This window comes from Muntiacus reevesi, chromosome 12 (genome assembly GCF_963930625.1).
Source record: "Muntiacus reevesi chromosome 12, mMunRee1.1, whole genome shotgun sequence".
In the NCBI taxonomy this organism is placed as follows: domain Eukaryota; kingdom Metazoa; phylum Chordata; class Mammalia; order Artiodactyla; family Cervidae; genus Muntiacus; species Muntiacus reevesi.
In genome coordinates, this window is record NC_089260.1 from 62311429 (window position 1) to 62334535 (window position 23107).

The 23107-nt window shown below is 45.2% G+C and overlaps 1 protein-coding gene across 1 annotated transcript in view; it reads left to right on the forward strand.

Moving 5' to 3' along the window:
* Window positions 1-23107, forward strand: part of FER1L6 (fer-1 like family member 6) — a 128202-nt gene that overhangs the window by 69333 nt on the left and 35762 nt on the right. Inside the window, exons 22-31 of the mRNA XM_065902806.1 lie at window positions 939-1088; window positions 9793-9903; window positions 10160-10321; window positions 11654-11834; window positions 13265-13491; window positions 15082-15204; window positions 17643-17682; window positions 19310-19422; window positions 20515-20646; window positions 21562-21687. Of these exons, the coding sequence (XP_065758878.1) occupies window positions 939-1088; window positions 9793-9903; window positions 10160-10321; window positions 11654-11834; window positions 13265-13491; window positions 15082-15204; window positions 17643-17682; window positions 19310-19422; window positions 20515-20646; window positions 21562-21687 (1365 nt within the window). The remainder of the gene's footprint in view (window positions 1-938; window positions 1089-9792; window positions 9904-10159; window positions 10322-11653; window positions 11835-13264; window positions 13492-15081; window positions 15205-17642; window positions 17683-19309; window positions 19423-20514; window positions 20647-21561; window positions 21688-23107) is intronic.

The window sequence follows — 23107 nt, forward strand, 5'->3', positions numbered from 1 at the left end:
CTGCGCTTGGTCGCTCAGCGGTGTGCAGCTCTTTGTGACCCCGTGGACTGTAGCCCGCCAGGCTCCTCTGTCCATGGGGATTCTCCAGGCAAGAATACTGGAGTGGATTGCCACTGAGCACCTACTGTTTACCAGCTGTTGTGCAAAGCACATCCATCATTGCATTAATTGTCATGGCCCTGTAAACAATGTAACTTTTTTTAAAAAAGAAATTCAGGCAAGGCTTTGCTGGGGCCCCTGCTGCAGCAGTGGGGGAGTTGGAGTCAACAGGTTCCCTTGCTGACTTGCTCCCCGAGAAGGAGGAGCAAACTTGTTCCTTATATGGGGAGAGGCTAAGGCTGTCCTTAGGTGGTCTGCCCACCCCTTAGGTGATATTGTGTGCAGGGAACATGCACAGTACCCTCCTTTTGCTCTCAAAACAATGTACTTGTAACCCCTTTTTAAGCATGAGGATCAAAATGGTTGAGTAAATGGTCCAAGACTAGAGATCTAGAAAGTAGTAGATTTGGAGTCTCCAACTCATGTTTGCCTGGACTCCAAACTTGTTTTCTCGACCACAATGGTGCTCTGCCCTGGAGATCTTTCAGAATGTGTGCTGCCATTTTATTTTCCTTTTCCCTTTCAAGTTTACCCTGGATGATTATCTTCATTCTACTGAGCTCAACACACTGAGAAAAGAGATAACCCCCAAGATGGTCTTGAGCCAGGAAGCCCTTGAGATGACCTTAGAGTTTGCCCTGGGAACCCACATTGATTCCACTGCTCCCCGAGCCTATGGAAAAGGACTAGAGGGGCTTAGCCAAAGACACTGAGACATGTAGACAGTAGTAGAAGGGAGACATGAGGCTGACAGTTTTGTGAAGATTAATTGCAAAATCACACCAAGGCACCAGGTAGGTGACCACTTGGGACCAAAACTCTTATCTTTTCTGCCTTAGGGGAAGCCAGAATATTTGGGTGCCACTGTGGCTGCTCCTGTGGTGAAGCTAGCTGACCAGGACTATGAGCCCCCCCAGCTGTGCTATCATCCCATCTTTTGTGGGAACCTCTCTGGAGGGGACCTCCTTGCTGTATTTGAACTCCTGCAGGTAAGTGAACCAGATGTGACATCTGCACTCGCCGTCCATCTAGTCTACCTGGCCAGAGAAGCAGCCTCATGGGAGGTGCACGTCCATCACTGTGCCTGGTCCTTCCCTGCTGTCCTGTGTCTGGAGATGGCTCCGTCTGGGGATCTGGGAGATACCATTTAAGAACTCAGGTGACCAGCTATTCCCAGAGCCCCTGTGCTGCAAGTCAGAGTCCCAGGATGAAAGGTCCTTATGGATTTGGCCAGCAAAGCTTGAGCAGCCCTATGCTCCATACAAACCATGAGAGGATATGAAAGGGGAAGGGAGCAAACGTTTGTGGACACTCCCACGTGCCCCGTGTTGTGGTTGCTGCCTCACATCCCTCTCATCACACTGAAATCTCCCTCAATCCTGATGAGGTAGGCATTATGATTCCCATTTTACAGATGGTAAACTGAGGATTAATGTAATTGACTGACTTACCTCATCAGGCCGCTAGTCGGTAGTTGAACTGAGAGCTGAACTTAAGACCTTTAAGGCCTTCTGCTCCTTACACTGTATTGCAAAGTTTCCCAAAGACCCCGAGTTCTTAATCTGTCCTACTAAGACTCTGGGGAATTTATGAACATACATCTAGGAAGAACTTCTCAGAAAGCAAAGGCAGGATACTTGGGGAGGGATGCTGAGTCTGGTTGAATCATCAAGGACCAAATGGGACAGAGAGATGACCTGGGAAGGAATGACCCAGTGGGCCTGCATCAGAGAGGTTTCTCTCCCTGACCATCCCATTCACTGGGGGCAGATGGCACCTGCCCTTTGGATCAGATCAGTCTCTCTCTAGGAAAGCCCGTTTTCCAGAAATCCCAGTTTTAGCAAGATCTCACCTGGTACAGAAACTAGGAAGCAAGCAATCCTAAGACACAGCAAGTGAGTAAAAGGGAGGGTGTTAGAGGTGGATCCCATGGGTATGGATCTTGTTCCCATCACTTACTAGTGTGCGACCTTGGGTAAGCCACTTAGTCTCTCTCTGTTTAACCTGCAAAACTGGAGATGATAATTAATGTCCCCAAAGTGCCTGGCGTGGAATCAACATGCAACAAATGCTACCTATTTTATTATTATTAATATTATTATACCATGGAATAGTAAAGCAGGATATTTCAGTTCAGTTGCTCAGTCATGTCCAACTCTTTGTGACCCCATGGACTGCAGCATACTAGGCCTCCCTGTCCACCACCAGCTCCCAGAGTTTACTCAAACTCATGTCCATTGAGTCAGTGATGCCATCCAATCATCTCATCCTCTGTCATCCCCTTCTTCTCTTGCCTTCAATCTTTCCCACTATCAGGGTCTTTTTTAATGACTCAGTTATTCGCATCACAGGTGGCCAAAGTATTGGAGTTTCAGCTTTAGCATCAGTCCTTCCAATGAATATTCAGGACTGATCTCCTTTAGGATGGACTGGTTGGATCTCCTTGCAGTCCAAGGGACTCTCAAGAGTCTTCTCCAACACCACAGTTCAAAAGCATCAATTCTTCAGCGCTCAGCTTTCTTTATAGTCCAACTCTCACATCCATACACGACCACTGGAAAAACCATAGCTTTGACTAGACAGACCTATTCTAGTCCCATCTATTTCAGGTGAAGATACTGAGCTGGATAGAAAGGCAATGGCCTAGCTGACATGGCAGGTTGGAGCCTAGAATCCAGGTACACCAATTTCCCCAAGAGCTGGAGAGACTGGAGCGTATAAGAGGAAGGGAACAGCTACTGGGTTAGACACACTTGTACTCAAATCCAAACTGCCCATGTGTGCAGCTTGGGAGTTGCCTAAGACTACTAGAGATGAGCTCTGAAGTACAGCTAATCAGACTTTGATTGTGGTCTGATTTTTGCTCCATTTAAGGATGAACTTTTTAATGCTGGAGTGGCTGCCTTGGAGAAAGAACAATCTGTCTCTCAGGGGAACTGAAGCAGGATGAGCTCTTAAAGGGGCAGAGTAGCAGAAACCCAGGCATCGGCTTCAGTTCTGCGGCGACTGTAGTCTAGAAGGGGAGGAGAAGAGGACTGGTGAAATCTTTGCCTTACAAATCTTAGGTCCTAGGATTCCAGGATGCCCAATCAGGTGAAAGTTTAATAGAACCAGCTCTCAGCGATAGATGTGTGCTGCATAGAAATGTGAACTGTTAGCACTGAAAGAGTGACTTTCAAAACCAGCTGGTCCAGTCTTTTCTCAAGTGAGGGTCCAGGTGATTTTAGGCTGTCCATGAGTGATTTTAGGCCACAGTCGGGTAAAGTATTAAGTAATGTTGATATTGGTGGAGTTTTGATTTTTTTTCCCCCCAGGTTTTATGATATAATTGACATATAACTTCGTGTAAGTTTAAGGTAGACAATATGGTAATTTGATATATGTATGTATTGCAAAATGATTACCACAATAAGGTTAATGAAGACAGCCATCACTTCACGTAGTTAACCTTGTATGTGTGTGTGTGTGTCTGTGTGTATGAGAGAGAGTGAGAGAAAGAGAACTTTTAAGATCTGCTCTCATAGCAATTTTCAAGAGTACAGCCCAGTATTGTAACCATAGTCACCACGCTGTGCATTCGATCCCCAGAACTTACTCATCTTCCAACTACAAGTTTGTGCCCTTTGATCACCCTTGCTCATGTTCCCCACCTCCCCACCCCTGTCAATCTACCAATCTACTCTTTGTTTATGTGGGTTTTTTACTTTTTAGATTCCACATGTAAGTGATGTCATATGTATTTGTCTTTGTCTTACCTCACTTAACATTGTGTTCTCAAGGTCCATCCATGTTGTTGCAAATGGAATTTTGCCTGTTTTGATCCTTCTAACTACTTTTAGAAGAAAGTCTCATGCCCATCTGTGTATAATCCCTCTTTAAACTTGCAACCTTCCTTTTTAAGGAAGCACAGGCTTCAGTTTCAATGCCTCTAATAAAACATCAATATTATCTACAGGAACATTTCTCTGAGTCTACTTGTTGGAACACAAGCCCCTCCAGACAGAGTGAAAAGAAAGTTTAAGAAATGCTACACATGACATATTCCAAAAGCATTGTTTTGTTTTCACTGGTTTTCTTTTTAAAGTTACTTTCCATTGATGACCAGTGGCTTTTGTTTTACTTAGCAACCCGAAGTTTCTTTTCTGAAAATGAAATGATATCTAATGAAAATGTTTACTAAATAATAGCACAAATGATAAAAGTGGTAGCTGTTGTTGTTGTTTAGTCACTAAGTCATGTCCGACTCTTTGCAACCCCATAGACTGCAGCATGCCAGGCTTCTCTGTCCTCCACTATCTCCTGGAGTTTTCTCAGATTCATGTCCATTGAGTCAGTGATGCTATCTAGCCATCTCATCCTCTGTCACCCTCTTCTTTTCCTGCCCTCAATCTTTCCCAGCATCACGGTATTTCCCAATGAGTTGACTCTTCGCATCAAGTGGCCAAAGTATTGGAGCTTCAGCTTCAGCATCAGTCCTTCCAATGAATATTCAGGGTTGATTTCCTTTAGAATTGAGTGGTTTGATCTCCTTGCAGTCCAAGGGACTCTTGAGAGTCTTCTCCAGTACCATAATTTGAAAGCATCAATTCTTTGGAGCTCAGCCTTCTTTATGGTCCACCTCTCACATCTGTCCATGACTACTAGAAAAACTGTATCTTTGACTATACAGATCTTTGTCAGCCAAGTGATGTCTCTGCTTTTTAAGTGGTAGAAGAAGGACTGATGTGAGTAAACCAGCTCTAGTATAATGCTCTCATTTTACATGCAGAAAGCTGAGGTTCAAGTCTGGCTAGATTGGATTCAGTCAACTGCTCTTTTCACTGCACAAATCATCCTGAAGGATATCCCTTAATCTAGGGGTCCCCAATCTTCCAGACCGTAGACTAGTACCTCCTGTCAGATCAGCAGTGGCATTAGATTAGAAATAAAGTGCACAGTGAAAGTAATGCACTTGAATCATCCCCATACCACTCCCCCCATCCATGAAAAAGTTGTCTTCCACAACAAAACCAGTCCTTTGTGCCAAAAATGTTGGGGACTGCTGCCCTAATCCATCAGTGAGGGCTGGACCAGCATATCCCAACAGGCTCTCTGAAGGCTGGGCATTCTCCCAGCGCCATGGTCCCACCTCTGATCTTCCCTCCCTCCCTCCGTGATGAGCCGGGTGGACTAGTGCAAGATCCTACTGCTTCCTGACAGCAGGGTAGATGGAGGCAGCCTTGTGAGAGGCAAGCAACCTAAGTGACACAATTCATTAGGGTTTCATTAGGACTTCCTCTCAGCTGATTTCTTGCACAAAAAGTAATTTGATCATCAATACAACTGTCTCAGAGGGTGGATCTCATACAAGCTGAGCAGGCAGGAGCTGGAAAATTCCTTCATTGTCACTTGTGGCTCTCAGCGTCTGTGAGTGGTTTACCTTCAGCCTCTCCTTCTCCATTGCTGAAACACTGCCCTGTCTCAGAAGAAGGGTTTGGTACCTGAGTTCTATGCTCCAGACTGAATTCCTTATCTCCATTTTCCTCCCCTACCCAGCTAGCTGCCGCCTGTCCTCCCAGTCCTGGCCCACTCCCCCCTCCCACCCTATTCTCCCAGACTCTCTGCCTTGAGAATTCAGACTCAAATGTAGTTCCTCACTCTGGGTCTATATCCATGGCTAGGCCAATTGTTCTAGCCAGATGATTGTCCCTGGTTCCCATAGACCCTCGTTTTCATCAGGATTGTTCCACCTGCCTCTTTCCTGGTCTGCTAACCTACTCCTCTTTTCTTGTTCACTCAGTTCTCCACGTTCCTTCCAGAAGACAATTCCCTATACTACTCTCCTCGTAAGAAATGACCAATGTCTGTCTGCTTCTCGCCTCCAAGAAACTTTCCTGAGATCTGTATTTTCGGAACATGAGTTCCTCTGCTGCTGCTGCTAAGTTGCTTCAGTCATGTCCAACTCTTTGTGATCCTATGGACCCTAGCCTGCCAGGCTCCTCTGTCCATGGGATTCTCCAGGCAAGAATACTACAGTGGGTTGCCATGCCCTCCTCCAGAGGATCTACAGTTAAAAGAAAGTTTGAGAAATTTTTCATTGTATTATAAATCCCTCTTGGGGCCTTGAAGTGCCCATTATCATAGTAAAGACTCTGAGAAGTCAGCTATGAAAAAACTTTTGAAATTCTTTTTTGAAATTCAACATTTCCCCAATGATTTTGAGTACAAATATATATATATATATATATATATATATATACACATATACATATACATATATATATATATATATATATTGCATGATAACTGTTAATATTTCATGAAAAGAAAATGTAGCTCCTAGGAGAATGTCAGATGTCCATAGCTTGGCATTTAAGCTCTCCCCAAATTAATTTATCTTCAGACTACTTTTTCAGTCTCACATGTCAGCACAGTTACTCTGCACATACTGTGGCCTCTTTACAGCAGACTATTCTGAATTCTCAGACCTCACCGCACAAACATCCTCCTCTGTTTCTAGCTGCACTGTCATCCTGTTCCGAAATGTCTCCCTACTCTGCCCATCCTGACCCCTGCACTCTACTTACTATTTAGGAAACTGGTCACCACCACCGTTCAGGACCAGAGTGGCCTCCTCCAGGAAGCTTTCCTGCTCCCCCACCTCAGTCAAATGTTTTCTTCTCTTCCAACTGATGTCACTTTGCCTCTTTTTCTGTTTAATCCAGGCTTTGATAAAGTCCATTGTTTATAGGCTTGTCTCCCTTAATCTGTAGTTTTTTGAAGGCAAGATCTACTTCATGCATTCACTCGTGCATGAATAATATAAATATTATCGCGTGTCTATTTTGTCCCAGAACGTTCCTAAGAATTCATCAGTGAATAAAACGAACTCCCTGACCTCATGGGACTTGTTTTCTAGGGAAGGGAAGCTAACGGACAATACTATGTAAATTGTAACATAGCAGCTGTGTGGTAAATGCTGAAGAGAAAGGGAAAGTGCGTGAAATATGAAGCAGATGTGGGTGTTGTGGGAGGGGGCAGAGTTTACACTTTAGGCATCCAGGGAAGGCTCCCTGAGAGAGTGGCACTTAAGTCAAGACCTGAAAGCAGATTTAAATATGCTTCTGGGATAGTTTCAGGAACTAGCAGTCCTTGAACACCTGTGTCCCACTGGAGACTAAGATGATTGAAAGCTGAGCCTTAATCATTGCAAAGTTCTGTCAATTTCCAGTTTACTCTTATTCCTAGGGAACTTACTATGAGGCAGAGAGCGTTGCCAAGTGCTTTGCCTGCTGCCTCATCCATTCTTCACAGCAACTCATGAATCAGATATCATTATCTTTACATATGACAGAACTGAGACTCAGTGACACTGTGTGACTATTTCAAATTCCACAGCTAAGAAGTGATGAAGTGCAAGACTGGTATCCACCTAGTATACTGAACAAGAGATAATGGAGGTGTGGATAATGGGCTGGCGGAGACAGAGAAAGGAGCAAGGCTTCTGAGCATCCGTGACTTTTCAGATGGGCAGGAACTGAGACTAGGGTCCTACGTGACTCCAAGTGTGGCACCCCCTTAAAGTCTGTGCCTGGGTCCCCTGTCCTGTCCTGCCGCTGGAACTCCTTCGAGGTCCCGTTATGTTAGATATGTCCTGGGATATTACAGCAGTCTGGCTTTTGGACCAACTTATCCTGATCCTTCGTACTTTGCCTTCATAACAATTCTTTAGCATACCCTGCTGAGTAACTGTACTATGTGGTTTTATAGGCCCACAGCCAACCCATTTCACTCTGAAAAAGCTGAAAGTAAAGTCATTCAACCTCTACCATGCTGTGGGATCCTTCAAAGTTTTAGTCGCTCAGTCATGTCTGACTCTTTAAGGCCCCATGAACTATACACTGCCAGGCTCCTATGTCCATGGGATTCTCCAGGCAAAAATACTGAAGTGGGTTGCCATTCCCTTCTCCAGGGTATCTTCCTGACCCAGGGATCAAACCTGTGTCACCAGGGCAGCTTAAACTCTCAGGGGCATCTTTGAGGTGCTTCTGGAATGAGCTTCTTTAGGGCATTTCCCAGGTCGACATCCCAGCAGCCCCAAGATGAACAGACACATGGCACTTTTTAAAGCGCATGTAGCAGCACCATCCTATGCCACCATCACAGCTGTTCTGTGGCTTTATCTTTGAAACCACAGGGGAAATTAGCTTTCTCAGAGAGGTGATGTTTTGCAGCCTGGATAGCTCACCACCAGGCAGTGTTCACCTCATCTTTTCCCAGCTTCTTTTTCTGGTCTGGCTCATTCTGTAGCTTCATTATCTTGAGTCTATTTGGCATTCACAGTGACTGCTGTCTTCTTTTTCCGGGCTTCTTTCTAATTAACTGAACCACATCTGCTGTTCCCAGCTAGACTATGTCTGCAAAAAAGAAATGGTGATATGTTTGTACTTTGCAGGTTTTGATGAGCAATTAGACTTTTTTGAGCATACGGAGCTAATGTGTCAGTCAGCCAATAAACATTTATCAAGAATCCATTGAGTTGGAACATCACTTGAGGGTCTGAGAAGGAAATGCGGTAAACAAAGGCTTCCTCTTGGCCAAATTAGACAAACTCCCCCATGAGGAAAACTCCCAGCTCCAAAGCATGGGTCCTCTGGTCCAGTATCTGAGGCCCAGGGAAGGACAAGTACTCATGCAGGGTCACACAGCAGACCCTGGTTTCTGGATTCAGTCCACTAAAGTCTGCACTGAGCCTCCTGAGAAAACACGCTGTGTGCCAAGGACTGCAGAGGAGAATGGCTCAGTGTGTGCATGCTGTGTGCTAGGTCACTTCAGTCCTGTCCGATGCTTAGTGACCCTATGGACTGTAGCCCGCCAGGCTCCTCTGTTCATCGGATTCTCCAGACAAGAATACTGGAGTGGGTTGCCATTTCCTACTCCAGGGGATCTTCCTGACCCAGGGATCAAACCCGCGTCTCTTAGGTCTCCTGCATTGGCAGGCAGGTTCTTTACCATGAATGCCACCTGGGAAGCCCCAGTGGCTGGGACCAAATCAGCGGCAGCTTCTTAAAAGATATGTGTGCTGAGCTGGGTCTTGAAGGTAATGCACGGTGGCTCACCCAGGGAGAAGGCCCTTTCCTAGGAGACTTTCTAATTCCTTTGTGTGAGAGTTCAGTAAAGCACAGTGATTGCCTTCCTGCAGTTTCATTCACTCCAAAGACACAGGAAATGACACCCTTCATCCCAGAGGTCTGCCTTTAAAAGACTTCATTTTCTGTTTCATTGCTTGCAACGTACTGTCTGTGTGGTTGACTGAATCTCCTGTGGTGCATAGTGAAGTTTCAGAGGTTGGAATCCTATGAGTCCCTCTGCCATTCCACAGCTGGTGTTCCCATGCCATTTGGTGAGATTGTGAGGCTCAATCTACTTGTCTTTTTTCCCTCCCCTCTCTACTGTGAACTCACTGAAAGCTTATGAACCTATTAACTCCTGACGCATTGTAAGTGCTCACTACATGTTGGATTACCCTCACGAATGAATGTGTTTGTCAATTAAGAAACTGTGATAAAATTGCATCGTCTTGATTTACATTTTAAGCCGGAAACATTCCTTTTGTTAAAACAGTGGCGGTCTTTCCCATGAGGTGAGATTGTGTGGCAGCCTTCATTTTCCTTGCCTCTCCTGATTTCTAACCAGCCTTGATCTGTGTGTTAGGTCCCCATGTCTGGGCTGCAAGGGCTCCCTCCCTTCGACCCACCTGATGTCACCCAGATCTACCCTGTTCCTGCCAGCATCCGGCCAGTGCTGAGCAAATACCGCGTGGAGGTAAGGGGGCTGGGAAGGATTGGACTGTTCTTTGGGTCTAAGGGCACTGGTGCATTGCGATCATGGCTGTGTTGTGTGAGGGGACTGGTGGGGTCCGGGGGAGACACAGCTGCTCAGAGGGAGCCCTCGAGGAGCCACAACATCCCTTCCTGGAGGAGGTTCCCGGGCTGGGGCACCTGATGTTCCTACCCCTGAGCCACACCTGCTGGCTCCTGCCCGGGCCATTGAGTGACAGTACTACCTGTTCTCTATTCAGGTTCTCTTCTGGGGAGTCCGAGAAATGAAGAAGGTGCAGCTTCTCTCGGTGGATCGTCCCCAGGTCCTCATCGAGTGTGGGGGACGCGGCGTCAAGTCTTGTGTGATCCAGAGCTACAAGAACAACCCAAACTTCAACGTCCAGGCAGATGCTTTCGAAGTGGTGCGGGTCCCCCCCTCCTACCCCCAGGCCTCTGCATGCTCATTCCCTTCATTCCCTAACATGCAACTCACTCCCTCATGAATTTGTGGGGATGTTTTAGTTTCAGGTGTCCACTACTCACAAGAAAGAACAGTTTAATTCAGTGAAAAGCTGGAATGTCAGAATCATCTAAGACAGACTTTTGTTGTTGTTGTTTTGTCTTTAAAGCTTCCAGGTATAGATCATTTAGTAAATCAAAGTGTGGTTCCCAAAGTGTGGCCCCCAACTCATCACCATTACCCAGGAACTTATTATAAATGCAGATTCTCAGGTCCTGCCCCAGGACTACTGGATCAGTCTGTTAGGGGTGAGCTGGGGCCCAGACACCTCTGGTTTAACAAGCTCTGTAGGAGACTCTGATACACACTGACATTTGAGAACCACTGGCCTGGAAGATACTGTCACAAAACTTATGGTCAAATGTTTTAAAAAATATTTGTACATAGCATCTCAGCAGTTTGCATTTGAACTTACGCTTCTAAAGTGATATTTGATACCTGTGCTTTTTGTTTATTTCAGTACTGTTTCATGCTCTGATTTGGAACTAACTGTGAAGTCAAGGTTTGCTTTGTCCAACCCAGTCAGCTCCAATAGACACAGATTTTCTATCAGCCAAGTATTAGTCACTCGATCATATCTGACTCTGCAACGCCATGGACTGTAGCCCACCAGGCTCCTCTGTCCATGGGATTCTCTAGGAAAGAATACTGGAGTAGGTAGCTATTCCCTTCTCCAAGGGATCTTCTTGACCCGGGGATCGAACCCAGGTCTCCTGCGTTACAGGCAGATTCTTTACTATCTGAGTCATGACTGGAGTTAAAGAATGTGTACTGTGTTTGCGAACCTTCCACACCAGGCTGTGTTGAGCCCGGGGTGGGGGAGGTCACCAGGGTAAAGAGACGAATGGGGCTCTGGCCCCTCAGTTCCATCTTAAGTGGCTCAACTCTCATCTGTTTTATATCGTGGATCCGTGTTTCTCTGAGATGAGAGTTTGGATAGATAATGATGAAATAAGAGGATTGAAGACGACTGCCATAGAGACTTGGGGAGTGTGTGATTTTTGCAATTTATTTGTGGGTTGAATTGTTAGTGCCATCTCTTATATGTTGCATAATGACTGCCTGACTTGAGAAGACAGCGCTTCAGACTCTGGCCAGCTGCAGGCATGGCCCGGAGGGATAGGGCAAGGCGGGCTCAGAGGAAGGATGGGTGCCTGGTTGGCTTTGGTCCCACTCCCAGACAGGTCAGCTCAGCTCAGGTTGCACCCCACTTCATCCTCATCTCTCCCTGCAGGAACTGCCTGAGAACGAGCTTCTGCACCCGCCCCTGAGCATCTGCGTGGTGGACTGGAGAGCCTTCGGGAGGAGCACCCTGGTGGGCACTTATACCGTCAACTGCTTGAAGCAGTTTTTGTGCAAATCCGGGGGGCCCCTCAGCCTCCCCTCACAGGTGGACAGAGCCCAAGCTGAGAAAGGTAGGGAGATTCTAGATCTTGGAGCTGCAGGCTACAAAGTGGTGATACCCGCAGCTACCCACTCGGGACCCCAGCACAAAACAAATGCCCCAAGGTCCAATGGATCTTTCTGAAGAATTTGCTCTGGTGGTCCCCTTTGCTTCTTAGCTGCCAAGGTCTGACCTGAAGTCTGACATCAGAGTCACCTCTTCTAAGAAGGGTTCTTTGTGACTGGAGCTCACTTCTGCCCCTGCTTGTGTGAGTGCTAAGGCACTTCAGTCATGTGCAACTCTGCGACCCCGTGGACTGTAGCCCGCCAGGCTCCTCTGTCCATGGGGTTTTCCAGGCAGGAAGACTGGAGTGCGTTGCCATTTCCTCCTCCCTCCTGCCCCTACTCCCTGACATTTTCTTTGCTCGATGATATTGGAACTTATTCTGTTTGGGATCCAGGTGCAGGGTCGAGTTCATTGGGTGACGTGGTTCTTGCTGTATAGTCATCACTTGTCTCTGCAAGACTGCTGTCTCATTACATTCACCGGCTCCTGCATGCTTTATTCCTAGTCTCCTCCCCACTGCATGCCCCCCACTGTTGACACTTGTAAAATTTAAATCTAATTAATTAACATATATTATATGATACTATAATATTCACTTGGTTTTCCACTTTCATCCCTCAAAGCTATGTTTTAAGATCTATCCATGTTGCTATGGTTACTTTCACTTGTTACCCCGATCTGGGCAGCTACCCTACAATGGTTTCATTATCCCCTCATATTGGACCACTGGGCTGCCTCCAGCTCCCCCACTTCTGCAATGTTGTGATGAACATCCTGTGTGTATTCACTGAGGGAGAGTCCTGTGTAAGAGTGAGATTACTGGCTCCCAGGAGATGAATACATGTAATTTTATTAAGTACTTCCAGAGTGTGCTCCAGAGAGCAGTACTGGCTTACATCAGTCTACACTAGTCTATGCCAGTCTATTCAAGTAAACACCAGTCTATATCAGGTTCCCTATTATGCACATGGACTTCTGTGGCCAGAGTTCTGCCAACACTTTGGGAGTTCACAGACCTCTGAAGTTTCTAAGGTTTCCCCTGGTTAACACAGTGGAAAAGGGCAATCAACACAGAAGACCTGCCCACTAAATCTTGATATACATGACTCCTACAACCACGGTTATTTAAAATTACTCTGAGGGATCAATAATAGTACAATCATTTGTTGATGACCAGTTATGCCCCAGACACATTACATCGTGATCTCATTTATTGCCCAAAGACATGAATATGTTTACAGTCCTTTTATAAATATGGGAAAGTGAGGCTCAGAGTTGTTAGGAACTTGTCATATTTGAATACTGAACTGTCTGATTGTCAGTACTGGGTCCTTGAAATGATCACCCTGTATTGATTGTAGCCCAGTTGCCTGATCCAATGTCCTTTCATTTCAGATATTTCAGATTCATCAGTTGTCACTGAGCCCTCTGAGACCCTCAGCTCTGCTCAGGAGCAACCAAAAGATCATGTCCTTGTGGATATTGAGCTGCCTCCCACAGTGGTACCTGACTCAGCCCAGGTTCAGGCAGTCAGCCTGATTGACATCCCTGACTCATCCCCTATGCTGGAGCCAGAACACAAACCTGCATCCCAGGAGCCACCAAAAGATGGAAAAGCTAAGGTCAGAATGTCATCCGTCTTCATATTTACAAGGCACATTAGAGTTTGCTGACAAGGTTCTAGATACTAATCCTCCCATCTATTAGTTGTGTGACCACAGCAAGCAACTTCACATTTCTGAGCCTTAGTTTCTTCATCTGTAAAATGGAGACACTGATACCCACTTCATGGCATTGCCATAGAATCAGATAAGTCAGTGTATATGGAATTAAAGTGTTAGTCACATGTGACATCGTATTTAATTGAACAGAAATACTTCTCTACCCATTGGCTTGGAAAGAAAATGATTTTCTTATCTAGGCTTATTCCACAAATATTTTGAACCTACAACCTACTTTGTATAACATCTCATGGGACCAAAAAGATGTGTCTTCTGGATTCTAAATAGAAATGAGACTTATCTTCAGTTGGCTGAGATTCTGTAAGGGGAGATGGATAAGTATACAAGACCATAAAACGGAGGCAGGAGTAATATTTTAAGTCATAATTTTGAATGCAAAATCCTTGTGTACCTACCAATTTACTCAAAGAAGAACACAGTTTTGAGAAAGTCCTAAGAGAGGGCCTACCCAGCAAATGGTAAAAGCTGAAATAAGAGGCAGAGTGAGATAGATGATGTTTTCTCGGGCTCTTCCCATCTTATCCAGGCTCAGTGTGACCCTCTGACAACCCACAGGTTTCTCTCTGTCCCACCAGCACTGTACCTGCCGCTTGGTGTTACAAATCTCAGTTGAGGTGTTTTTACCACCATAAAACTGTGGGTTTCACCAGTTCTAAGATGATTTTTAAAAATATCTCTATCATGTTGAGGTTTGACAGAAAACAACAAAATTCTTTAAAGCAATTATCTTTCAATGAAAAATAAATAAATTTTAAATATATATATCTATATCTTTGGATCCACTGTACCAGATAGGATGCCTGGCACATTGTAGGTAGCCAGGAGATGAGAGCAAACAAATGATGTATACAATGTCATGATGAATCTGCATTGACACAACTAGCTGTCTTCTCCCTAAATGCCCACTTTCTGCCGTCTACACATCACACTGCCTCTCCATCTCTCAGTCACTTGTGTTGTCAGTGTCATTTATTTGCACCAGTTCTGATCAGATATGATGCTAAAGGGGGATTATCTACATTAGGCCACTTAATCCTCATGACAGTGAAGCGAGCAGGTATCATTGTTCCTAGCTGAGGAAACCAAGAATCACAAAATTTCTATTTTTGTTTATATTGTGTTTAGAAGTTCATTTGCTTTCTACTGTACCACGTTGTATCATGTAGCTTGCTTGTCTCTTCCACTCAAGTCAAAACTTCTCAAAGGTGGGGATTGTGTCTAACCCTTAGATTCCCATATCAACCATGATATATATCTCATAACTACTCAATAAATGCCAAATGAATGGATGACAGATTATTAAACTTTTATTTATTAAGGGGGAACAGGGAGCTGTAATCATAAAACCTGCTGACACCTCCATCCATCTCCTGAGGGTACCCATGCATCCTCTTCCTTAGTAAACTGCTCAGCCACCAGCACGTGGATTCTTGCCACCAAACTAATAATCCATCCCTCATTCCTTGACAGGACCCCAGGAAACCTTCTCGGAAGTCTACTAAAAGGAGAAAGAGGACCATCGCTGATGAATCGGCTGAAAATGTCATTGACTGGTGGTCAAAATACTATGCCTCCCTGAAGAAAGCACAGAAGGTGGGTTCTTTCTTGGCGGTGAGAGTCACGTGCCTCAATAAACACACAACACCCTTTGCCACCCCCCTCTAAAATCCTGCATTAGTCCCTCTTTTCAGTTCCACTCTAGGTAGGCTCTACTAGGGTGTGGTTCCGTTAACTGCTGAAGGGTACAAGCCTGGAAGGACCAGGGTCTAGAACTGCAAACTCCTTACTGTCTGGCTGGAGCTGGCCCTAGGACACAGGCTCTGCTGTAAATGCTGGCAGGATGTGATGTCTATCTTGGCATCCAGAGAATCTGCCCACCTCAGGGAGGTTCAGCCAGGAGAAATGGGGTCTCTAGACAGGTGGGCATCAGTGAAGGGGGCTTCAGGTTCACCTGGAGACACCCGAGTTAAAACATTCTCCAGCTGGAGTCTAAGTTCATAGGGGAAACTATCAAAGTAAAGGCTGGGGTCCTGGCCTTAGCAAATGGCAATAATCAGCAGAGCCTCATGCACCTGGAATAAGAAAGGAATTGAGTTATAAAGTCAGAGAACCAGTAGGGAGTGGGTCTGGAGACTTAGGCAAAAGCTCAGTGGCTGAATTTGCTAAGACTTCTCATCCTTGAGTAAAAATGGAAAAGAAAGTTATTCTGATGTTTTCATCATATTCTATTAAACAGGAACTCCTCTGATTCTTTATTTGGAAAGACTGTATTTCTTTTTTTCCCATTTTTTTAGAGTATAATTGCTTTACAACACAGTTTTAGTTTCTGCTCTGCAGCAGCGTCAGTCAGCTATGCTGTTCTCATTCAGTCGCTCAGTCACATCCGACTCTGCAACCCCGCGGACTGCAGCACCCCAGGCTTCGCTGTCCTTCACCATCTCCCGGAGCTTGCTCAAACTTGCTTAATCAGCTATATGTATGCATATATTCCCTCCCTCTTGAACCTCCCTCCCACCCTCCCCATCCCACCCCTGTAGCCATCACAAAGGACCAAGCGGAGCTCCCTGTGTTGCTCAGCGGCTTCCTGCTAGCTAGCTCTGTTTTACGTGTGGTAGTGTACAGGTGTTAATGCTACTCTCTCAGATCGTACCCCCCGCCCCCCGCCAACTTCCTGCACCGTGTCTACAAGTCCATTTTCTGTATTCCTGCCCTTCAAATAGGCTCATCAGTACCGTTTTTCTAGATTCCATTTGTATGGGTTGATGTTGTTTTGTCATTAAGTCTTGTCCAACTCTTGCGACCCTATGGACTATAGCCCACCGGAGTCCTCTGTCCATGGGTTTTCCCAGGCAAGAATACTGGAGTGGGTTGCCATTTCCTTCTTCAGGGGATCTTCCCAACCCAGGGACCAAACCTGCATCTCCTGCATTTGCAGGGCTCTTTACCACTGAGCCTGCCGGGAAGTCTTATATATATAGGTGTGTCCAACTCTTTGCAACCCCATGGACTATACAGCCCATGGAAATCTCCAGGCCAGAATACTAGAGTGGGTAGCCATTCCCTTCTCCAGGGCATCTTCCTAATCCAGAGATCAAACCCAGGCTTCCTGCTTTGCAGGCGGATTCTTTACCATCTGAGCCACCAGGGAAGCCCATAATATATATATTAATGTATGATTGTTTTTCTCTTTCTGACTTACTTCAATCTGTATGACAGATTCTAGGTTCACTCACATCACTTCTACTGACTCAATTTCATTCTTTTTTGTGACTGAGTAATATCCCGTTGTATATATGTACCATTTTCTTCTCTATCGATTCTTCAGTTGATGGGCAGTTAGCCATGTCCTGGCTATTGTAAATAGTGCTGCAACGGTATGGAGGTTCCTTAAAAAAACTAAACATACAACTACCATATGACCCAGAAGTCCCACCATGGGGCATATACCCTAAGAAAAACAACTCAGAAAGACACATGGGCCATGTTTCTTCATCTAGGACTACCCATGAATATTGATATACAGTTAAATAAATAACCAGCCAAATGTTAGTCCCTGCCTCTAAACCTCCCCCCTTTCGCTGGAGTGGGCACTAGCACCTTGGGTGAGTGTGCGGCCCCTTCCTCTTTCTCTGTTAAGCGCCGCAATCCCAGCAGAAACCCAGCAACCCAAACTGTCAGTGGGGAAACTCACAGATGCAGATCGGGGTGATGCTCCAGGGATGAGGAGGAACAGCAGGGAGAGGGGTTGCTCTTCCCGTGGCTGAGAGGAGACTGCATCTAGAGGACAAGGACGTCAACAAGCTTGGTGGCCCTGGTCCTGGATGTGTGGGCACCTCTTCTCTAAGGCAGGGCGTCTCCCTGCTCTTAAGTCCTAGGCCTTTACAGCGAGGCTTCCTTTGGGGGCTACTAAGGACCATTTGCAAATTCTTTTAAAATGCTGAGGGCTGAGATAATTCAATGAGAACTGTTAGCAGTCTGGGTTAATAAATGAGATGTGAGTGTCATCATCTTGTTTCCCTCTTTTCTCAAAGGAAAAGGAGAGCAATTCCAAGGAACAAAAAAGCAACACAGGTGAGTGGCTGTTCTGGGGACTTGTAAATGCAGCACAAAGCCATTTGAGTGAGAAAATGGTAGAACAGGAGCCATGAGAGCAACCTTGGAGCCCAACACCCTCATTTCCCAAGTGAGGAAATAATCCTAGGAAGATGACAGCACTTTAAAGAGGTTGTGTAGCTGATTTGAGCTGGTCAGGAACCGGATCCCAGGAGCCCAGGCCTCCTGAGTTCAGTTCAGTGCTGAAGTCGACCCGTTGGCTCAAATCTCTACCCTAAAGTCTTTATGTAGAAACAGCAGAGTAAAAATAGGAACAAACTGGGATCGCAAGCCAAAACCAACATGATAAACTTTAATAGAGGTGGCCTGGATTTAGGTTCCAAAACTCAGCTGACAAGGATTGGATAGAGCTGGTTTGGCAGAAGCTCAAATGAAAGAGCCCTGGGATTTGAAGTGACCACAAACTTGATGTAAGCCAACAGTAGGTCTGGGCCTAAAACAATAGGAACACCAAGTGCTGTTTCAGGTAACACAAAAGTAAGAAGACCAGAGTCAATTTTAGTTCCTCAGGCCACTCCTATTAGCCTATTTAATTCTAAGACCAGCCCCAGGACATAAGCAATAGGATCTTGGTTTGCAGATAGATAGTAAAACGGAAGTACAAAGAGGTTGAGTAACTTGCTGAAGTTTATATGGCTAGAAAATATCAGAGCTCGAAGTCTGTCTCAGGTGGTTTTTCTCCAGAACCTGCTCCTAAAAAACTACCAAATAATCTCTCAAAGTACAGTTGTGACTTTGTGTAAGACTATTAATCTATTTGAGTTTGAAGACTTTTTAAAATATACAGTTGTGACTTTGTGTAAGACTATTAATCTATTTGAGTTTGAAGACTTTTTAAAATATTTATTATTTTTATTTATTTATTAGGCTGCACCAGGTCTTAGTTGCAGCATGCAGGATCTTTGGTCTTTGTTGTGGCATGTGGGCTATTTTTTTAAGTTGTAGTATACGGGATCTAGTTCCCCAGCCAGGGATCAAACCCAGGCCTCTTGCACTGGAGAGCAGTCTTAGCCACTGGACCACCCAGAGAAGTCCTGAGACTGAGGTTGTTGAACTAGACAATTCTCAAAGTCCTAAAGAGATCTGAGGGGGAATGTATCTCAAGCTTGGGTGTCCCTTTATCCTGGGTCTGTTCTTTACTAGCTGGGTGACTGGGCAAATTACTCACCCTCTTTGTGCCTAGTGTAATGAGTTCTTGCATATGGCAGGAAGGCCGGCACATTGCTAGCCCCAGGCATCTGCTGACATCACCCTGCTACTTGAGTGCAATCTCCTCCGCTCCTGCAGTGCATGGTCTGAAGGACTCAGGGCAGAAATCCTGCAACGAAATGTTACAGTTTCTTCTTCTTTTTCTTCTTCTCTTTTTTCACTGTGCCACAGAACATGGGGAGATCTTAGTTCCACAATCAGGGGTGGAACCTGTGCCCCCTGCTTAACCACTGGGCCACCAGGGGAGTCTCTCTATTCCTTTTTTAAAAGAAGGGTCATGACACATGCCAGAGCAAAGGAAAAGAGGAGCTTGACCTTGTCTCTTCTCATCTTAACAGCCACAAGAAGTCTAACCATTTCCGCTAAATATCCACAGAGGCGAAACCAGATGAGGTAGTGGTAAATATAGACAGCCCGAAGAAGAAGAAAGACAAAATACTCAAGAAAAAACCCAAAGAAGATGAAATGCCCAACCTGGCCGTCTTGCAGGTGTGTGGACACAGCCTTCTTGGCCATGGTTAGGGTGGGAAACTCAGAGGGGGGTTCTTTTAGTCCTTCAGCCAACTTCGGAATGCCTTAGTCTGAACTAACTTGCTTTGTCTTTGTTATCATCTCTGATTCAAAGCAACAAACTGACGAGCTTGCAAGCCAAGACAGTAGAGCTTGTTCTTTTCCGTTTTCTGCATGCCCATATTGAGAAGGGGCATAATTTATTTATCTTGGCTAGCCTGGATCCAGCAACGTAATTTACAGTGTGTGAGTTCCCCTGGGATTGCTTCCTGGGGCTTGACATCATCATGCAGATGTGCACAGACTCGAAATAGCAAGAGTTTTAGCTCTTACTAAAGTCAGCTCCATCAGACCAATCCTAACATTAGCCAGAGGTTGTTAGCTAGAGGCAAATTGACGGATATGAAAATTGGGAGTATGAAAATTATGTACCTAGATACTGAATTTAGCTTAGTTATTTTGATGGGAAATTTGAAGAAGTGATCTAATTATATTACTAAACCAAAAACTCAATTCAGTTTTTCATTTCTAAAATATACATGTGATTTTCTACTTGGAAAATTCACGGCTATATGCATTATAAATATAATTATATACACTATAAATATAATAAATATGTATTATAAATATAAAAGCAAATATTCCATCACTTTATATGCATTAAGAATGAAATGTTTAATGAACAATTTTTAATTTGAATATCCTCAAAATATGGCAGTCTGTATCTGACAATCATTGACATCAATTAGCTATAAAAAGGTTTGCCACATATACTTATATATTACATTTATACTTATATATTACGTTTTAAAAAAAAACTTTGGTTTAGCTATACTTCTTAGTATTTGAAAGTTTATCAGAAATGTTTTATACATTTCAGAGTGGTAGCTGGTTCTAGGAATGTCAAGTCAATCGTATTTCTTATTTTGCTAAAGATAAATTAACAGTTCCTCTTAGATTTTTCCAAGGGGTCTATAAGAAGACTGGTTTTGGAGAATCTTGACATTTTTACATTAAATCAATCCTGGGCTTTCCTTCCTGTAAGCACTGTCTCCTCCCTTCTTCCTAAAGATATATGATGGGGATCTTGAGAGTGAATTCAACAATTTTGAAGACTGGGTGAAAACCTTTGATCTGCTCAGAGGCAAGTCTATGGAAGATGACCAAGGCCTCGATGGAGACCGAGTCATAGGAAAGTTTAAGGCAGGTTCCAAAGTTAACTCTTATTTGGCTCTCCTGTCTATAAATATCAGATATAACTTAATTCTGTGGGACTGTGGTGTGCAATGTGTGTAAGGAAAATCCTTGATCTCTATGCAAGACCCTCCCTTTCTAGAATTCCACAAGACCAAGCCCTAGTCTTTTAAAGTATTTTATTTGTGGCCAGTAAAGTGGATTGGAGCTCAATCTGTGGAACATGAGAAACCAGAATCATTACCTAAAAAGATCAATGAGTTTTACTCTCCTTTCCCCACCCCTGGCCTCCCAATCATATGATTGACACAAACTTACCAGCTGATTGATTAAACTGATCAAACCACTCAAGCCCTTCATCTGGCAGACCTATGATGTCAGCCTCACAAAGTAATAGGTGACACTAGCTATGAACCTACTGCATGCCTGGGCCCTTTATATTCAAAGTGATGTGTTGGAAATCACATGGGCATTGCAGCTTGCCAATCTGGATTTTAAATCTTCATTGTGATACCAACTAGCTTCGTGATCTTGAGCAGTACTTGACCTCACTGAGCCTCAATTGCAGCATCTAAAAATAGAAATACTGCAGTCGGAATGGAATGAGATGATGGGGGAAAATACTAGCTCAGCACCTCACATGTAAAAGGCACTCAGGATCCCATCTGATGCTCCTATTCCTGTTTCTCATGTAACAGCCCACTGAGGAGGGTGTTGCTGTACCAACACCAATTCACTGATGTACTGTGAAGAAGTGCAGATGCAGGCAGGTTTTATGAACTGTCCAAGGACACCCGGGGCAAGGGTAGAGCTACCCCAAGTCCTATTGTGTCCGGTGTGGTTCATTCCCAGCGCTATGCCCTATATGGTTTTCAGTGGAGCATTCATCATCTTGTTTCAACGGGTGGTGCTTTGTGGTTCCAGGGCTCCTTCTGCATCTACAAAAGCCTGGAGGATTCCAGTTTCGAGGACAGCGGGCAGCTGAGAATCCAGCAAGGGATTCCACCCAACCACCCTGTCAAAGTCCTGATCAGGGTATACATTGTTGCGGTGAGGCATCCTCGTTTACTCTGAGGGGTTGTTGGAATCTCCAAGAGCTGCCACAACAAAGTATTATAGACTGGGTGACATAAACAACATTCCTTTTCTCCAGTTCTAGAAGCTGGAGGTCCATGATCAGGTGCTACCAGAGCTGGTTTTTGGAGAGGCGTATCTTCCTGGCTTGTAGATGGCCACCCTCTTGCTGTGTCCTCACAAGCCTTTCCTTTGTGTGTGCATTTGTGTGTGTGTGTGTCTGTGTGTATATGTGTGAGGGTGAAAGAGACCCACATACAAAGAGGAGAGAGACAAAGAGAGGAGAGGAGATATGTTGTTTTCTTGTTCTTGTAAGGTCACTGGTTCTATCAGTTTAGGACACTACCCTTCAGTCAGTCAGTTCAGTTGCTCAGTCGTGTCCGACTCTTTGTGACTCCATGAATCGCAGCACGCCAGGCCTCCCTGTCCATCACCAACTCCCGGAATTTACTCAAGCTCATGCCCATCGAGTAGGTGATGCCATCCAGCCATCCATCTCATCCCCTGTCGTCCCCTTCTCCTCCTGCTCCCAATCCCTCCCAGTATCAGGGTCTTTTCCAATGAGTCAGCTCTTCACATGAGGTGGCCAAAGTACTGGAGTTTCAGCTTCAGCAACAGTTCTTCCAATGAACACCCAGGACTGATCTCCTTTAGGATGGACTGGTTGGATCTCCTTGCAGTCCAAGGGACTTTCGAGAGTCTTCTCCAACACCATAGTTCAAAAGCATCAATTTTTTGGCGCTCAGCTTTCCTCACAGTCCAGCTGTCACATCCATACATGACCACTGGAAAAACCATAGCCTTGACCAGACGGACCTTTGTTGGCACCACCCTTAGGACCTCGTTTAACCTTAATTAGTTCCCTAAAAGCCCTGTCTCCAAATACAATCACATCAGGGGTTACAGCTTTGACAAAGGGATTTTGAGAAAACACAACACAGTCCTTAATAATGGGTATGAAGTTTGGTTGGGCTTCCCTGATGGCTCAACAGGTAAAGCGTCTACCTGTAATGCAGATGACGCGGGTTCGATCCCTGGGTTGGGAAAACCCCCTGGAGAAGGAAATGGCAACCTACTCTGGTGTTCTTGCCTGGGAAATCCCAAGGACAGAGGAGCCTGGTGGGCTGCAGTCCACGGGGTTGCAAAGAGTCGGATGTGACTTGGCAACTAAAGAACAACAGAGTTTGCTTGGTAACATGGACGTTTGCTGGCTCTTCGCTCAGCAAGAACATTCCCAAGCTGACAGGACCACTCTGCGTAGCTTTGTTTGCTCTCTGTGGCTGGCTGCTAGCTGAGCAGGGAACCCAGTAGCACTGAAGCAGGAAGCTCCCAGGCAAGTCAGCCAGTGAAAGGGACCGGGGCGGGACAGGGCAGCCGCCGCTGCTCAAGCCTCCCA